At 40.0% G+C, this 18,507-nt stretch overlaps 1 protein-coding gene across 3 annotated transcripts in view; it reads left to right on the forward strand.

The window, feature by feature from the left end:
- Positions 1-18,507, forward strand: part of PAFAH1B1 (platelet activating factor acetylhydrolase 1b regulatory subunit 1) — a 64,446-nt gene that overhangs the window by 19,657 nt on the left and 26,282 nt on the right. For all 3 annotated transcript variants that reach the window (XM_073316046.2, XM_073316045.2, XM_078849290.1), the window contains 2 exons: positions 7,016-7,236; positions 15,794-15,878. In XM_073316046.2, the coding sequence (XP_073172147.1) occupies positions 7,205-7,236; positions 15,794-15,878 (117 nt within the window). In that variant the 5' untranslated portion in view covers positions 7,016-7,204. The remainder of the gene's footprint in view (positions 1-7,015; positions 7,237-15,793; positions 15,879-18,507) is intronic.

The following is an 18,507-nucleotide window of genomic DNA, read 5'->3' on the forward strand; positions in this document are numbered from 1 at the left end:
AGCATGATCTTAGTAATGAGGGAAGAGGAACATATTTCAGTTTTCATAAGGTGCTTGCAGCCCTTTAGTGAAGTGGGAAGAATTGGCTATTAGCCAGGATGGACAGGGACAGTGTCCCTAGCCTCTGTTTGCCAGAAGCTGGGAATGGGTGACAGGGCATGGATCACTTGATTACCTGTTCTGTTCATTCCCTCTGGGGAACCCAGCATTGGCCATTGTCAGAAGACAGGATAATGGCCTCGATGGACCTTTGGTCTGATCCAGTATGGCAGTTCTTATGTTCTTAATGTGTTAGCCTTGCTGGAGTTTCCTCAGCTGTTTGAATGTCAAATTTGATAAAGCCTTCCTTCATTTGCGAGAAATGGCACTGTTTGCACACCAGAGCACTTAATATCCACACTTTCTGTAATAATGCCTAAAACAGAAATAAGAGGAAGTCAAAACCACTCTTTTACCAGGAGCTTATCTTACTACTCAGTAAATTCAGCTTTACCTCTTGCATATGTGGTTTCACTGTCTGTGTATATCTTGTATTTGCATATGTAATCTGGCATTGGCTCCAATTTCTTTACATAAAGAACCCCAGAATCTACTAGCAAAGGCCTATACCAAAGATGTGAGGACTCAGTGGCGCTTGCAGGCGGTACCGTAGTGAAAAAACCAGTTTGCACTATCCTTGCTGACGGAACATTGTTTCTTTCTAATGCACTAGGGGATTTTAGGTGTCTGGGTTGGGTGATAGGATTACTGGAAAATCTGACACTGTTGGAAAAGCATTGGCACCATGATGCTATTTGGCATAGATTAAAAATGGGCTTAGAAGTCCCAATGTCTTGAAGTATGATTACTGAGCTCTGACAGTATCCTGGTCCCAGCGAGAAGAGGAGTTTTGGCTTATTGATACTTCCATTTGCCTAGACTGAGTTATTAAAACAGAGTTCTGGATTCTTAAATCCTGCAAGATGTCTTAACAGATTAAGTAGGAATTATTCATAAAATGAATGTGTGTGTAAAACCTGTTGGAGTGAATTATGTCATTAAACACACTTTTACCCCTGGCCAGCTGTGAAACTCGTTTTGGTGGAAGCAACATATGACCTTACTCTGGCCTACTGCATTATATCAGCAGCACCTCACTGTTAAGCGTGCTGTAGGGCTGAGCTGTCTCCAGTTTGACTCCTTAATGCTGACATTGACTGTAACTTGTGGCTGGAACATTACCATATTTCTTGTGTAGTGTAATGTCTTTGAAATTGACTTTCACAACTAAGACAAGTTTTTGCACATCTTACTTAAAATTAAACAACTTGGTATAAATGCCACTCGGCTGAATTCTATTTAACTGCAGTATGAAGATATTTGAGTCTTTTAACTCTGTTCAACCCATCTAAATAAGACTTAATCTCAGACAGAACAAAACTAGCCATCTGCTGAAAGGACTGGGATTGTCTGAATCAGAAGACAAATCAAGGAGAACTAATATAATTTACTATAAACCTTCACCAAGACATGCATACAAACAGTTAAAGCAGTGGTGTTGACAGAAACTGATAGTTCTGGTCAGTTAATAACAGCTTTCCACTTCTAGGTCACAGTTCAGATCTAGCTTGTTTGTAGTGACTGAAAACAGTTGTCATCTAATCAGATCTGGTTCTTAGTGGACTGTTGTCATGTTACAAAAACCACCGTCCTAATCTCCCTTGCCAGCTTTGTACACTAGGTATGGAGATCAGACTATGCTTCTCCTGTAGATGGTTCCTTCAAGGCAAGTGATGGGTCACTGTGTGGAAAACTATACTGCTATCTATGATGCACAAGTCATTAATGGGACCATTAGAAGAAATATAACTTCGGGCCTTATTGTGGTGGTTCTTCCCCCTTAGCGCTCACAGTTGTAGAGCACCTATAGCTCACATTCTCTCTTGAGAGAGAAGGAATCAACATTTCAGAAAATCAAGCTCCTGGTTCTAGTTAGTGGTTTTTGTTTTTGTGTTTTTGATAATATGAAGGCTGTTTCACTTGACTCTTCATTCAGTTTTTTACTAAATTTTCAGAGATGAAACATTACTTGTTCTTTCCAAACTACATGAAAATTTAGTATGATGGTTCAAGATCTATATGTAAATGAATATATTCAGTGGAAGTACTGGTAGGTTTCAAAGCTGATATCAAGGGATTAGCGTTCTTAGATATGTGAGTAATGCTTCTTCCTTATATGTGAAGTAACTTCCAAACTTTGGGTTTGGAATGCCCAAAGGTCTGGCAGCATTTCCCACTAGAGGGCACCTTTTCTAGTCAATTCAAGGGACAATGGTTTTGTATTACTTATTCTTCTCTCCCCCCCCCCCCCCCCCCCCACAAAAAAAAACCACAAACCCAAAAACCTTGAATACCACTTCTTCCCTGTACTGTGAAAGGTCAGTCTTCAAGGGCTACATTGTCCCTTCATAGAACTGGAAGGGACCTCAAGAGGTCATCTAGTCCAGTCCCCTGCACTCAAGGCAGGACTAAGTATTATCTAGACCAGAGGTCGGCAACAACAGAAACAACAGAATCTCTTTATGAATTTTTCAGGATCTGTATGCACCCCACAGGACCGTTTTGGCCAGACAGCCTACTGATCTAAAGCCCTGTCTATATATTTCAGTTCAACCACATTTTAATGTAATATGGCTCAGCCTTTGTGGAAATACAAGGTTTTGCAACTGGATTCATATCCATGCTGTTGCCCAGGTAAACTAGACACTGTCTCTTTTAGCACAGAGAGGACCTATCTTAATAGTCAGTTAGTTGGTCTAGAGTTGCATAGGGCATTTGGAGTCCGTGACATGGGCAGAATGATTACATCATCGCCGCATGATGTTCCATAGCTTTTACCACCACACACTGGTGGGAGGTGTGTGCAGGAGGAAAGGAGGAGAGGCAGTGTTATCAGAGCTACAAAAATCACACCTTTGATATTACATTAAATGTGTATGGTAGAACTACATCAAAAGAAGCTTCCTAAAACAGTAAATTTCATAATCATTACTGTTTCAATAAAGTGTGTGTGTGTATGTGTGTGTGTGTGTATATATATATATATAGCATATTTCACTAGTTTTTTGTTTAAAGTAACCTAATTCTTTAGTTTTGGTATTTAATGAGACTAGCTCCAATTTGTTTGCTTTCCATTTACATCTTTTTTTTGACTTGCTATTACTGAGTTTTATAAGCAAATCAAATGCTGACTTTGAGGGACACCCTTCTTCTTTGCTGTGCAGTTCCCTTCTGAAAAATTGAGAATGATGGCCTGCTAACTGGTTCCTCCCTAAACAGTGAATCGCATCAACTAGTGTGACAGAAAAACAGGGCTGTAGTTCCTAGATGTAAAATTATGTCTGACAAAATACTGGGTCATGACTTTATTGTTCAAGGAGTTAGTAGTATTTGTGCAATATACTGAAATACCTGGTATGAATATAGGGACTACTTATTGCATTTTATTTATATTAATCCAGAATCTAGGGTTTACACTTAAATTGTAGGTGTAGATGGAGAAAACCTTTTGTAGTATAGACTCTGCATGTATCTGGAATGCTGAATTTAAATAAGTCTGCATCAGGTAGTTTTAATCTTTTTGCTAGGTTGAATGAGTGTTAAAGCTTATATTTTCTTAATATATGATCTAGCATCTAAAGTTTAATGCACTGTTGGTATCCCATTATTTGAAGTTTAGGTGGTTGAGCTTCTTCGCAGCCAGCTGTTAGAGTTGCATGTGGAGCCTGATTTCTGTAGCCGGTTGAATGGGTATATCATCAGCTTGTCAGTAATAGTTCTGTCTGCCTTTAGTACTACACATTAGAGCATGAATAGTGTATTTCAGAAACAAGTGGATTCTTTCATTGTGACAATGATTGTATTTGTATTTAGAATACTTTTGTTTTTCAGTTTTCAGCTAGAGTGCTATAAACTAGATAAGTGTCTAGACCTTTACTCTTAAACCCAAAGAGCCATTGCAAGGCTTAAGTGGTGGTTTGGAATGCCCAAAGGTCTGGCAGCATTTCCCACTAGAGGGCACCTTTTCTAGTCAATTCAAGGGACAATGGTTTTGTATTACTTATTCTCTCTCTCTCTCGCCCCCCACCCCCCCAAAAAAAAAAACCACAAACCCAAAAACCTTGAATACCACTTCTTCCCTGTACTGTGAAAGGTCAGCCTTCAAGGGCTACATTGTCCCTTCATAGAACTGGAAGGGACCTCAAGAGGTCATCTAGTCCAGTCCCCTGCACTCAAGGCAGGACTAAGTATTATCTAGACCAGAGGTCGGCAACCTTTCAGAGGTGGTGTGCAGAGTCTTCATTTATTCACTCTAATTTAAGGTTTCGTGTGCCACGAATACATTTTAACGTTTTTAGAAGGTCTCTTTCAATAAGTCTATAATATATAACTAACCTATTGTATGTAAAGTAAATGAGGTTTTAAAAATGTTTAAGAAGCTTCATTTAAAATTAAATTAAAATGCAGAGCCCCCTGGACCGGTGGCCAGGACCTGGGCAGTGTGAGTGCAACTGAAAATCAGCTTGCGTACCACCTTTGGCTCGCTTGCCATAGGTTGCCTACCCCTGATCTAGACCATCCCTGACAGGTGTTTGTCCAACCTGCTCTTAAAAATCCCCAATGATGGAGATTCCACAGCCTGCCTAGGCAATTTAGTCCAGTGCTTAACCACTCTGACAGTTAGGAACTTTTTCCTAATATCTAACCTAAACCGCCCTTGCTGCAATGTAAGCCCATTGCTTCTTGTCCTGTCCTCAGAGGTTAAGAACAACAATTTTTGGGATAGCTCAGTGGTTTGAGCATTGGCCAGCTAAACCCAGGGTTGTGAGTTCAATCCTTGAGGCGGCCATTTTAGGGATCTGGGGCAAAAATTGGGGATTGGTCCTGCTTTGAGCAGGGGGTTGGACTAAGTGACCTCCTGAGGTCCCTTCCAACCCTGATATTCTATGATTCTACGATTCTATGATTTTTCTCCCTCTTCTTTTGTAACAACCCATACCATGAAGCAAGGCATAGGCACAGAACTAAGTGAAGAGGCAGTCATCTTTGCTGCCTCTTGCTGGTGGCATGGAGTCCATACTGTCAGCTCCTACAGCACTGTTTCAGTTAGTTCATGAAAAACATGTTTGACTGGCACTGTGGATGGGGTCAAGCAAATTAAATTGTCAGTCTTGTTTGTTGAGATTGTAAGCTTTTGGGGACAGGGACAGTGTAATACTGTGTGTACAATGCCTACCACAGAGGAGCCGAGAGCAGAGCACCTAGGCTCCACCATAATACAAATAACTTATAGCCTAGACTTCAAAGCACATCTTCCCTGTGTCCACAATGGATAGCCAAATGGTGTTAAGCATGTGATAACAGCTGAACATTTTTTTTAAGCACTATTCCTAAATCTAGCTTTTGAGGATGTGGACTAAAGTATGTGTACGAAAGCGTTGAGTTTAGTGTATAAAAGAACACTGTTCAGAGTAACAGCCGTGTTAGTCGGTATTCGCAAAAAGAAAAGGAGTACTTGTGGCACCTTACAGACTAACCAATTTATTTGAGCATAAGCAGCTGTAGCTCACAGAAGCTTATGCTCAAATAAATTGGTTAGTCTCTAAGGTGCCACAAGTACGCCTTTTCTTTTTTTAAAAAAGAACACTGTCTGCTTTGAACAGGCTTCTTAACAAAATTCTGGATTAAACTGTTTTTATTAAATATATATACTCCAAATGCAAGGTCAAGTGAGCACAGAAGTACTGTAACATTTTTATTTTCACATTTTACTCTATTCCTAAAAATCATTCCCTTGTTTGGTCAGTCTGCTTTGCTCTTCAGAGGACTGAGTAAATGGTGTGATACAGAGAGAGACACTTGTCAAGTGCATGGGAAAAATAGGCAGTGATGCAGGATCCTGGCTTGCTCATAATGATATTGCTGTTTTGCACAACAGAACCTGGAGCATGGAAGATCACTGGAACTGCAGGGGAAGCTGTGTTAAAGTGATTCAAATGACAACTCCTGGTCCAAATCTGATCATAACCATCCAGTAAAAGTATTCTGCACACTAAGGATATTAAAATTCCAGTACTGCATAGGATAAGTTTAAGTGGTAAAAAGCAAAACTTATGCCATGACTCATCCTACCACTGTAAAGATTTAGATTTTGAAGATAATGTTGAGAATGAATTTGAAAATACTGTCATAAGTGACTGCATACTGTTTGCAAGATGCACCTTAGTACAGTTAAAGCAACAATCTTTAATTATGGTAACCCAGAACACCAAGAATTATACTACCTGGTCAGATTTTAAAAATCTATTTTAAAACTTAATGGCTGGGTGAAGACTTAGTACTAATATTTACCTTTTTAAAGGTATGTTTAGCAGATGATTAGTCCACGTTACAGTGGAAATTCTAGTGAACTTTTTTTGGATGGTGTATAAGTGCCATGACAGGCTTAAAATCTCATATTTAGTAGTGCTTTTTCATGTTGTAGGCTTTGGCCTAAATGCTTATTGAGTGCAGTCAATAGCTTTGTAGCTTTAATTCAGAGGCACTTTGCCTTAAAGTCCATCCTTGAATTTGGGAGAAACAGGCAGTACCAAAATGGTTCAGATCATTAGTCCTCTGTGCCGGGTGTTGCAAACTGAAATGGACTAAAATAATTGGGAAATCTTCACTTCACAATGTGGTGTGGAGATGTACATCATTAGTTGTACATCATTAGTTGTACACTGCCGTGAGGAAAGCAACTAAAGATTGAAGGAGACTGCTATAGCCTATCCAGACCTCTCTTCTGAGAGGTGGAGAAAATTTGCAAGGGTGCAAGTCAGAAAAATTAATGTGGGAAGAATGCAGTAGTTTGCACACACACTTATCCATTTTCAGTATTCCAGCCTGGGTATGTAGATGTTCATGTGACTCCAAAATGGCGTCAAATGGCTTCATAAACCTTTTCAAAAGCAAAATGTATTTTTTCCCCTTCTAGATGGAATGAACCTTCCCTGTTGAATGCCTCCAGATTTCCTGTTGGATTTCACGTGTGGAGAAACATTTTTCCTTTTGGTTGAAGCTGCTCTGTGGCAGACTGAATTTTGGATCCAGGATTCACAAAGGTTTTTTTAATCTTGAGGAGGCAGCCACAGCTGAATCACGTTAGCCTGCCATCACAGCCACCATGGTGCTGTCACAGAGGCAACGAGATGAACTGTAAGTATTTTTTTACAGTATTTATTTAAAATAGCAAAAGTAACCTTTGCTTACACTTGGTTCTTATTCCATCAGCCTTCCAAAGAAACACTGATCTTTCTTTCCCAGTTTGATTCCATGAAATGGCTCTTCACGTATTTGTTCTACTTCAGTTAAGTTTCTGTGAATTACCTTTTTATGATCTGTCTGTACATCTGTACTTTGGTTATACTAGCAAAGAACTTGCTAGTATAAACTTGGGTGTTTAATGATAGGAGTTCAGGAATGGTAGGCTGGAGGAGGGAAAACGTAACAAATTATTTGAAACAGTCTCTTAAAACTTTTATAGTGAGGCCGAAACTGGAAGCTTTGGTTTTTGGCACAGGAATGACTTGTTGAAAATTAAATGTAATCTGTTCAAAGTACATAGGAATAAAATATTGAAGTTTAGAGCGTTAAAATGTTTGCTCTGTATTCTGTTTGTGATGTCTAGCAAGCACACGTTAACTTCTGCAGGACCAATGTAAATAGAGTAAAAACAATATGCAGGTGTGTGGAATGAGAAATACATGTACAATGCAAGTAAAATGATGATAAATGTATAGTGTTGCTAAGTCTCTTTAGTTTCCAGACATAAAATAAATGATACCCTTCTTACAATCTGTCCCTGACCCAATCTGCTTCATCATTGGAGTTAACAATAAATAACCTACTTTCCAGTTTCCACTGTCACCCTTAGCCTCTGTCTCCTGTCAATGAAAGAGAGGGGGAGTTAGTCATGAAGAAATTAATACAAAATTAGTCCATCAGAAGTCTCTCCAAGTTCCTTGTTTTAATGGGGGGAATAAAAGGAAAGGAAGGTGTCTTGAGCAGATGCTGGTGCGTCTCCTGCTGCTCTACCACCATTCTGGCCTGGTATGGATCTAGTCAGCAGGGTTCCTGTTGGCCCTGCGGCACATGGCCCTGGGAGTACTGGAGCAGCTTACTCCTGCCTCCCTACATCCTCCTTTTAAAATGAAAGTTCTGCTTAAAAAGATGAGACAAATATGGTATCAGGTCAATTTGGGGGACAGGCAATTGTCACATGATAAACTGTGACTGGTCTTCTGTGCATACTCTCTTCTGCATGTGTGCTTTTGCAGTAAACTACGATGGGATGTTTTAAATGGTGCTTGCATACAGGAGTTGGTTTGGTTTAGCACAATGCCCCAGTTGTTGATGGACAGCAGCCTAAAGTGTTTAAATGGCTCATGAATGCATGGACTGAACTATTCCCCTGTTATAAAAAGGGAAGGGAGAAGTTGGAGGAATTTTGCCTTGTTAAAAATAAAATAAAGCTTGGTAAAAGAATGAAAACGGTTTGGGAGTCAGGAACCCTAGCATTCTTATCCTGGCTCTTTTGGTGTCTTACTGTTTTATCTTGGACAAGTCACTTCACCTCTCTGCTTCCATTTTACCCTCTTAGTAGATCCCCTTAATATAAAAATAAGTAATATTCACATGCCATTTCTTCCTGTTTTATTGCACTAAAGTAATTTTAAGTGAGGCAAAACCCTGATGTGCTAAAACGGCATGTGAACTACTAATTTTTTTTTATGAAGGGTTATGCAGGTATTTATAGCACTGTTGATGAAAGGGCTAGGGATAAGTGAGGCAGGAAAGGCTTCCTGAACACATCTAGAATTAAAATATTGTCTTTTGGTTGCTAGAAGCCAGAACTTCAAGGAACAAATACATGAACAGGAAGGTGGGGATAACGAGACATTCTATGTGGATAATTAGGAGTTGACAAGGCACTTGGGGCTTCTTTACAGGAGGGATGGCCTGAGAAGATGGTAGGGAGGTCAGAGATCCATGAGTTGTGCATATGGGGAGTAGGAAATATTGGGAGGGGGTTGACGGTTCTCTCTGAATACAGACAGTGGGTTGATGTCTAGAATAAATGCCTAAGGGAAGAGGTATGTGTAACAGGAAGATGGGGATGTGATGAAGATCCTAGAGAATGAGCAGGGATGAGGAATTCAGAGGAACTGGGGAAAGCTGACTGTGTAGAGTTTGGGGAGGAACTTGGAGATGTCTACCGGCCCAGTAGCTTATAAGGGAAGGTAGTTAAAAGAGATTTTGGTACATGCCTTATCGTGTTGGGGAGAAATGTGTGTGCGAGAGACAGAAAGAGAGGATCCCAATGATTCTTTTTAAAAAGCTTGTCTTCCATGGTGCTATTTTAGGTGAAAACCTTGTAAGAAGTATTTTGGGGGCCCTTTTTTTTTTTTTTTTGGAAGAATCTTGTTTAGGCCTGTTAATAGGTGTGAGGGGTAAAACATTTATATTTTTAGAGGTTGCTGCTTCAGTTAAGGCAAATATTTCAAAGTGCTCTTTTAAGCACTAAATATTAACTATTATCCACATATTAAAGAAGACTTAATGATGTGAAATGTTTTTTGAAAGTTCTTTAATTCAGCTACAGGAAGTAGTACCATACACTCCTCCTTCGAAAGTTTTTGTAAAGACTTGCTACTGGACAAGTGCAGTCCTCCAATTTTTTATGATTTTTGTGAGAAATAAATGTTGGTACACAGCATAATGATAGTAAAACGTAGTTACAAAGATTCTTATATTCCCCAAATGAATTGAGCTTGCTGCTGTTGGTGGTACTTAGTAATGCACTGTGGAGTGTAGGGCATTCCACTCCCAGTTCGTTCAGTACACCATCCTATAGCATTCGACTGTTGCAGGTTCTCTGTTATTAGCCTCCCCCAATGAGACCATATTGATGATGTCAGTAACTTGCCTTAGTTGAGAGTCAAGAGCCAGTATATAAACACTGGGCAAAAGGAGATCTTAACCTTCACAGAAACAATGACTGCCTTCCGTTGGTCAGAGTGGGGCTTCTGATTTACCATCCAAACTACTGATCATTTTTTGTAAAGTCTTAACTCTCTGACTCTTCTAAACATAACCAAACAGTCCTGTATTCAAATAATCCTGAAGTTGGCACCTTATTACTGGACACATTTGTTTCATTATAAGAATATTGCTCGGGCATGCAGGAGTGAAATCAGGAAGGCCAAATCACATCTGGAGTTGCAGCGAGCAAGAGATGTTAAGAGTAACAAGAAGGGTTTCTTCAGGTATGTTGGCAACAAGAAGAAAGTCAAGGAAAGTGTGGGCCCCTTACTGAATGCGGGAGGCAACCTAGTGACAGAGGATGTGGAAAAAGCTAATGTACTCAATACTTTTTTTGCCTCTGTCTTCATGAACAAGGTCAGCTCCCAGACTACTGCACTGGGCAGCACAGCATGGGGAGGAGGTGACCAGCCCTCTGCGGAGAAAGAAGTGGTTCGGGACTATTTAGAAAAGCTGGACATGCACACGTCCATGGGGCCGGATGCGTTGCATCCGAGAGTGCTAAAGGAGTTGGCGGATGTGATTGCGGAGCCATTGTCCATTATCTTTGAAAACTCATGGCAATCCGGGGAAGTCCCGGATGACTGGAAAAAGGCTAATGTAGTGCCCATCTTTAAAAAAGGGAAGGGGGAGGATCCTGGGAACTACAGGCCAGTCAGCCTCAGTCAGGCCAGTCCCTGGAAAAATCATGGAGCAGGTCCTCAAGGAATCAATTCTGAAGCACTAAGATGAGAGGAAAGTGATCAGGAATAGTCAGCATGGATTCACCAAGGGCAAGTCATGCCTGACTAATCTAATTGCCTTCTATGACGAGATAACTGGTTCTGTGGATGAAGGGAAAGCAGTGGACGTGTTGTTCCTTGACTTTAGCAAAGCTTTTGACACTGTCTCCCACAGTATTCTTGTCAGCAAGTTAAAGACGTATGGGCTGGATGAATGCACTATAAGGTGGGTAGAAAGTTGGCTAGATTGTCAGGCTCAACGGGTAGTGATCAATGGCTCCATGTCTAGTTGGCAGCCAGTATCAAGCGGAGTGCCCCAAGGGTCGGTCCTGGGGCCAGTTTTGTTCAATATCTTCATAAATGATCTGGAGGATGGTGTGGATTGCACCCTCAGCAAGCTTGCAGATGGCACTAAACTGGGAGGAGTGGTAGATATGCTGGAGGGTGGGGATAGGATAGAGAGGGACCTAGACAAATTGGAGGATTGGGCCAAAAGAAATCTGATGAGGTTCAACAAGGACAAGTGCAGAGTCCTGCACTTAGGACGGAAGAATCCCATGCACCGCTACAGACTAGGGACCGAATGGCTCGGCAGCAGTTCTGCAGAAAAGGACCTAGGGGTTACAGGGATGAGAAGCTGGATAGGAGTCAACAGTGTGCCCTTGTTGCCAAGAAGGCCAATGGCATTTTGGGATGTATAAGTAGGGGCATTGCCAGCAGATCGAGGGACATGATCGTTCCCCTCTATTCAACATTGGTGAGGCCTTATCTGGAGTACTGTGTCCAGTTTTGGGCCCCACACTACAAGAAGGATGTGGAAAAATTGGAGAGTCCAGTGGAGGGCAACAAAAATGATTAGGGGACTGGAACACATGACTTATGAGGAGAGGCTGAGGGAACTGGGATTGTTTAGTCTGTGGAAGAGAAGAATGAGGGGAGATTTGATAGGTAGCTGAAAGCAGCTGAAAGGTGGTTCCAAAGAGGATGGATCTAGACTATTCTCAGTGGTAGCGGATGACAGAACAAGGAGTAATGGTCTCAAGTTGCAGTGGGGGAGGTTTAGGTTGGATATTAGGAAAAACTTTTTCACTAGGAGGGTGGTGAAACACTGGAATGCGTTACCTAGGGAGGTGGTGGAATCTCCTTCCTTAGAAGTTTTTAAGGTCAGGCTTGACAAAGCCCTGGCTGGGATGATTTAATTGGGGATCGGTCCTGCTTTGAGCAGGGGGTTGGACTAGATGACCTGAGGTCTCTTCCAACCCTGTTCTTCTATGATTTGAGTCTTCAGATGTGTATTTGCTCAGGTTTTCACTGCTCAGGTGACTGGAAAACACAGCCTGGTTGTCTGATAATACAAGGGTGAGCTCTGTAGTAGTGCTGGCAGTTAGCAGAAATCTTTTTGTAAATTGCACAATTTATTATGGCTGCTCAACATTTTTAATTACCCTCTTGACAAATAAGCTATTTTGTAAAGTAGTGCTAGTTGAAAGGAGTAAAACTTCCACTGGTTTGGGTTGGATATTAGGAAAAACTTTTTCACTAGGCGGGTGATGAAGCCCTGGAATGGGTTACCTAGGGAGGTGGTGGAATCTCCTTCCTTAGAGGTTTTTAAGGTCAGGCTTGACAAAGCCCTGGCTGTAAAGCAGTATGCTATGAAAGAACCTCTGACCTGGTTTTAGTTTGAACCATTTAGTTTAAATGAATTCTTCTCTATGAAAAGATTCTGGCAACAGGTTTTTGGATTTTAAAAGGAATTGGCTTTCACACTTTTTTCAGTGGAGAAACCTATTCGGTATATATTTTGGGTTAGCCATAGAATTGCCAGGTTTATCTCTGGCCCTGAACTTCTTTGGCAAGAAGTGGTAGGATGAAGACAGTAGAGGAGAGGTTGAGATTGCAAGTGATTTCTTATTCAATATTTTTAAAGTTAAATGTGAGGTGAGATTTGTGGTTTTATCATTTTAAAAAAACCTGGAATTGGTCTAAAGCCTTGGAATATTTTAAGTGCCTTTTAGTTCTTCAGTGAACAAAAAGATGCCATCTTAAGTATAAGCAGCTTTACAGTAACACATTGGTATGCACTCAAGGAAACTGAGTTCCTAATAATGGGAGACAAATTAAGGACTTGGACATTCTATTGTTGCTTGAGTTACTGCACACATGTAAATGACATCTTGAGCACCTTACAAGTACTGGATTAGACCTTTTGAATATTAGCCCATACCTGGGAAAGGACTATCCATCCATCATCTTATATATATTTTTTTACATAGTCACTTTTCTGAGTAGACCCACACTTTTTAAATTTAATATTTATTTATTTAAAGTGTGGGTCTACTCAGAAGAGTGACTATGTAAAAATGGAACTGCTTTACTATGTAGATCTGGTCCCTGTGTATATCTGCTTCTTTTAGTGATTAAAAAGTGGTGGTGGTGTAGGTTGTTTTTTTTTTTTACACTGTTTGCTCCTAATGCTGCTGATCCAAGAGAGTTAGAGTGAAGTTGTGTTCTATTTAGGCTCTTTTATTGAGAGTGATTTACTTAAGTTCCAATTGTCGTATATGAGACCGTATGAATCCAGCTTGACTCTCAGATCCCAGGTAGAGTTTTCAAGGCTGGTACTGTGGAAAACTAACCCTTTTTATTTGTAAACTGGGTACACTGAGTTTGAGGTCATTTGAGTTAAACAACCTCACAGCCACTAAGTTACTTGCTCTGTTGAGCTTCACTGAGCTTCTGATGGTATTGGCCCTTTTTATTGTCCTAGATGTTTTTGCATAAAGAGAACCTTGTTTTTCAAACAAACACAAACAACCATAACACATTCATTCCTATGGGTGAGGGGGAATACAGCACACAGTGGTAAGTGGATCTTGAAGTTTGTACACCCAACTACCCCACAGTCAGTGTAACATAGGGTCATTTCCTTCAGAAATTATAGTGGGGAAAGAGCAGTAATACCAAGAAAAAAAGTGAAATTGTTGCCTTTTGGGTTTCTTTTCTAACAGCAAAAAGTCTCTGCCTCTTGTGAATAAATGTCATAAGCTTTTTATGTTCTAAAATGATCTAATCTAGACACTTTGTCCTCCTGTAGCCCTTAGTTTAGAACAGATCTGAGCAGGATAGCTTGGAAAATTAAATCACTCATAAATAGAATTGAATTTAAAATAAAAGTTGCCACACCCAAGATAAGACCAGTTTCTAAGGTGTTAGCCATTTTTGTTAAAATTAAGTGCATTGCAATGTTTGGAAATAAAGTAATCTGTTTAGTCTTTGTATTTATTTATTAAAAAAACATTTCTGTTTATTCATTAAACACTTGTGCATATATGCTGTATTGTTATCTGATGTGTAGTAAGGTAAAGTTTGTCATTCTTAAGTTAGTATTTTCTTGAGGTGGTCTGACTAAATACATTCAAAACATGGAATCACGTGTTTTTAAACATGTCTCTTAGTAGCAAGGCACTAAAGTTTCTAGCTTGGTTTTGCAGATAAAAGATGTTAGTGGTATATCAGAGCTTGAATGTTGCAAAATTGCTGGCTTGCCTTGATGCTTACCCGGGAAATTTTGCTCACTCATGGCAAATGGATATTTCAAGCCCTGGCTCCTCTGCTTCAGATTCAAAGTTCTAAATTTTGCAAATATATTAAAGCCCAGTGAAATGTATTTTAATTTACAATTTTCATTCTGCAGTTATAGCTACTGTAGCAGATAGTTTGATTCAGAGACTCTTTCAAGGGCAAAGTAAACAAATTCAGGACTGAGTTTCAGCCTTCCTGGTAATTTTAACTGTTTTAGTTAGAATGGAGTGAGACTCTGTAACAGATGCAGAGTGTTTGCTATCTAAACCTCTTTAGGAGGTTAGCCCTGGTTGACCAACTAAATCAACACCAGCGAACTTCATGAAACCACCTGTAAGAGTTGCCCTTTTGACTAGGTTATTTGACTCTTGACAAACTTGTCCTTTACCAAACTAAAAATATAGGCAAAGACTATGAGGAAGACTGTTTCATTTGGAAGTGTCCCCAGTTAGACACACATACTGCAGAATAGTCTAGGTTTCTGTTTGTTATACCATGTAAGAATAACATTCCTCCCCCCTCCCCCCCAAATCTGTAATGAAGCATGAATTAAACTTACTGTGTTAAGGAGGAACATGAGGGCATCCTTTCATGTTAGAAATTCATTTTTTAATTATCTTGTACATAATGATAAACGTTTTTAGTTACTACTAAGTCACTTTCGGTTCTTTCTTATGAAGATTCTAAGTCTGAAACTTTATCTACTTAAGGATGTTAACTTACCTGTAATTTGAAGATGATATATACTGGTGGCAGAAATATGTAGGGATACTTACCAATTAAAAACATAGTTTTACAGAATAATACAATGTATTCTAAAACTTGGGACATGTTCACTTGAGAGAATTGCACTGTTTAACCTAAGATATGAATTTAAACCAGTGCAAATCCCTGTGTGTACACTTATTTAGGTTTTGTCTTAAAATTGTTCCCTAAAATCTACTTGAGCTAAACCAAAAACCGCTCTTAAACCATTGTGGCTTTTATGTATTTAAGGCCTGCGTTTTCATCCTTACTTAAAGGGATAATGAGTATTAAAATAGTGAGCAAGACCAGCCTTTATCATACTGAATTTTTCAATCACAGCAAGTTTGCTAGAATTTAAAACTACATACTAAATGTGCATTTTTGTTTTACTGGTCACGTTTTGACATAACTTCGTATGCCATGTTTGCTTTTAAAGTTGGTTTGAAGGTTTTAATCGTGTTAGCAGATGCTGTCTTAATACAATGAAGAACAAGGTTTACCTTATTGGTTACAATTTGAAAACCTGTACACATGCGTTCTGTATTTTGTTTTTCAGTACTGTTCAGAACTGTGGCTAAGATAAGAATGTCTTACTGTTAAATCTTTTTTTCTTTGTCTAGAAATCGAGCAATAGCGGATTACCTTCGATCCAATGGCTACGAAGAGGCTTATTCAGTTTTTAAAAAGGAAGCTGAGCTAGATGTGGTGAGTTGAAACACAAGATTCTTCATAAAGCTCGTTTGTTCTGTAAAACGTTATATAAGTTCTGTGGAGTGCACTACTTCTGAACATCTGCTAAAACAGTCCTATTAGCTCTTACAATGTGGAAATTGATGCATCATACGCAAGCTTAATGCAGTAATCACTTTAAGACTCAGTAAAAGTTCTCTCTATATTGTGATGGTCTCAACTCTGTAATGTGAAGTTTCTTGGGCAAAGTTCGTCCCCCCACTTTACTCCCCTATTCCTGACACTGGTGTATTGTTCTTTAGGCCTGTTGTCCACCTGCCTGTCACCCATCACTCCAGAGCAGCCTGCTTTTCTGTGGTATTGTAGGGATCCAGTTCCTAAAGGGCTCTGAGTTCCTCCAGGATGAAAGGTGCTATAGCAATATAAAATAAACTTTTTCTTGATATCAAAAAACTAAATGTTCAGGAGAATGCATTTCATTTTCTGAGACACATAATATTATTCCTTGAATATTCTGATGATGGTGATCATCTGAACCTGGCTGTACTAGTTTAACTCTGCTGGAAAATTAATCCATTTCCTTGGTTACTCAATTCTTATACTGAACTTTCGCCAGATATAGGATGAATCAGAACCCCTCCTAAAATGCTTAAGGGTCCCAGCTGGAGAAAGGAGTACAAATTCTTCAGTTTTCCAGTTTAGTGTTATGGAAACAGACTTAGTTTCTACCTTAACAGTAGTAAGACTGATTCACTTTTGACCCATCTAGCTTTGTCACAACTAACCCTGTCCATATCAAGTTTGGCAGGAAGTTTTAAGCTGGAGGGGAAACCTTTTGGAATGCATGGAGTAAATAGGATGAGTTGTTTGTGTCATAAGGGGAAAATGAGGGGATTGTCATACTTCCAGAAATATCCTTTTGTATTCATTCTAAAAATGCTGTAATCTTTTGGCTTCTACTCTTCTGTACTGGGAAGGGGTTTATGGACCCCACAACTAAGGCATAGACAGGAAGAGAGCTGGAGCAGTACTGGGCCAGGAAAGCTCTGCCCCTTAGGCACTGCTGAGCATGCTCCTGGGGAAAAGACCAGTATAAAGAGATCTCCAGCAGGTCAGGGGAGTGGGAGAGAAGGCATTTCCAGGAGGAGCATTCTTCAGTAGTAGTAGAAGCCCATACTAAGGAGGTCTATGTATGAGTCCCACCCCATGCCTCCCCATCCACAGCCATCACTCAAGAGGGAGGGAGAACCACGTACAGTAGCACCAGAGGGTCTCCTGTATCAGCCCCAGGCTGTGGGGGGTTTGAAACAAGGGACTCTAACCCAGTAGCAGCCACACCTCAAACGGAGGCATCACGTGTGGTAGGAAGTGGCCCAGGGGAAGGTGAGCAGGAGGTGGGCCTAATCCTGGCTATTCCACGCTTTTCCTACCCAGCCCAGATTTCCCTGTTCCTAACTCTGGGATGAACAGGACAATGGGTTACCGACAAGGAAGCTGACCCAGCTGGGACTCGGTCCAGGACACACTGGGTAGAAAGAGGGACTGGAGGCAGAAGACCACTAGGCCTGCTGACTGAACAGACAACCCTGCTACATGTACTTATATGCATATATTTAAACTTTTTAAAATTTCCTGGCTTTCTAATGTTTAACTGCTAGATGGTCCCATCTCTTCCCCCAAATTTAATTTTTTACTGAGAATTATACAGAAGCAGAGAGCTAAACGAGGCTTTTATAGTCTAGAGCATTTATCTAACCAACTCCTATTAAGTGACTTACGAATTCTGGGCCTCCTGTTTTGAAACCTTAGTCAGCACCACTTCCACAGGATTAATGTGCTCGTGCAACGTGTTCTGTGTAGTGGATATAGGAATTGCTGAACTAAAGTGAAGAAATCAGGTGTCTGCTCCAGCTGTACGTACCTTCCAGATGTGGCTGAAACAGTTTTGGTGCCTCTCACACTCGATGGTTGATTTGTATTCCGTGTAGTCATGGGAGGCAGGGGATAGAGGTATGTGTAATAAGTACTGGAGTGTGTTGACTGAAAGTGCTCATGTCACCTTTAATCCTGTCAAATACTAGCCTCTAAAATCTAGTCAGTTATTACAGATTGAGACTCTCTTGTGTGTCAGTAAAATTACTAATATTTGACACCTTGAACTTGATGGTAGCAAAGACTTATTTTTGATAAATGAGTCATTTAAAACTTAAGTGAAAGCATCTCTTGAACAGTTGAACATACACAATTTGTTTAAAAATAGCTTTTATAATTTTTCCAAGAGTTGAACTATTTGGGTCAGAATGTACTTAATGTCTTTCCAAGAAATCACCTATCTACCTTTTTTGAAGGTCTATTTAAACTTTTATTAAAAGTACTATTTCTATAAAATGACAAACCTGCAATCATATTATTCTCATGTTATCCACATACCTTGCTTTTTTACTCCATAATCTAAGATTTCATAGAGGAATAAATTACGAAGGTCCTTTTGAAACTGGAATGGCTAATAACATTGATGCACGGTTTGCATCTGCAGAGACTGTCAATAACAATGGCCCTGCCCTTCTTTGTAAATGTTCTGTGAGCAGTAAAGCCTGTGCCATGTTTGTCACCATTTTCAATGTTCATCTTACTGAGAGCATCC

This window comes from Lepidochelys kempii, chromosome 17 (genome assembly GCF_965140285.1).
Source record: "Lepidochelys kempii isolate rLepKem1 chromosome 17, rLepKem1.hap1, whole genome shotgun sequence".
Classification (NCBI taxonomy): Eukaryota; Metazoa; Chordata; order Testudines; family Cheloniidae; genus Lepidochelys; species Lepidochelys kempii.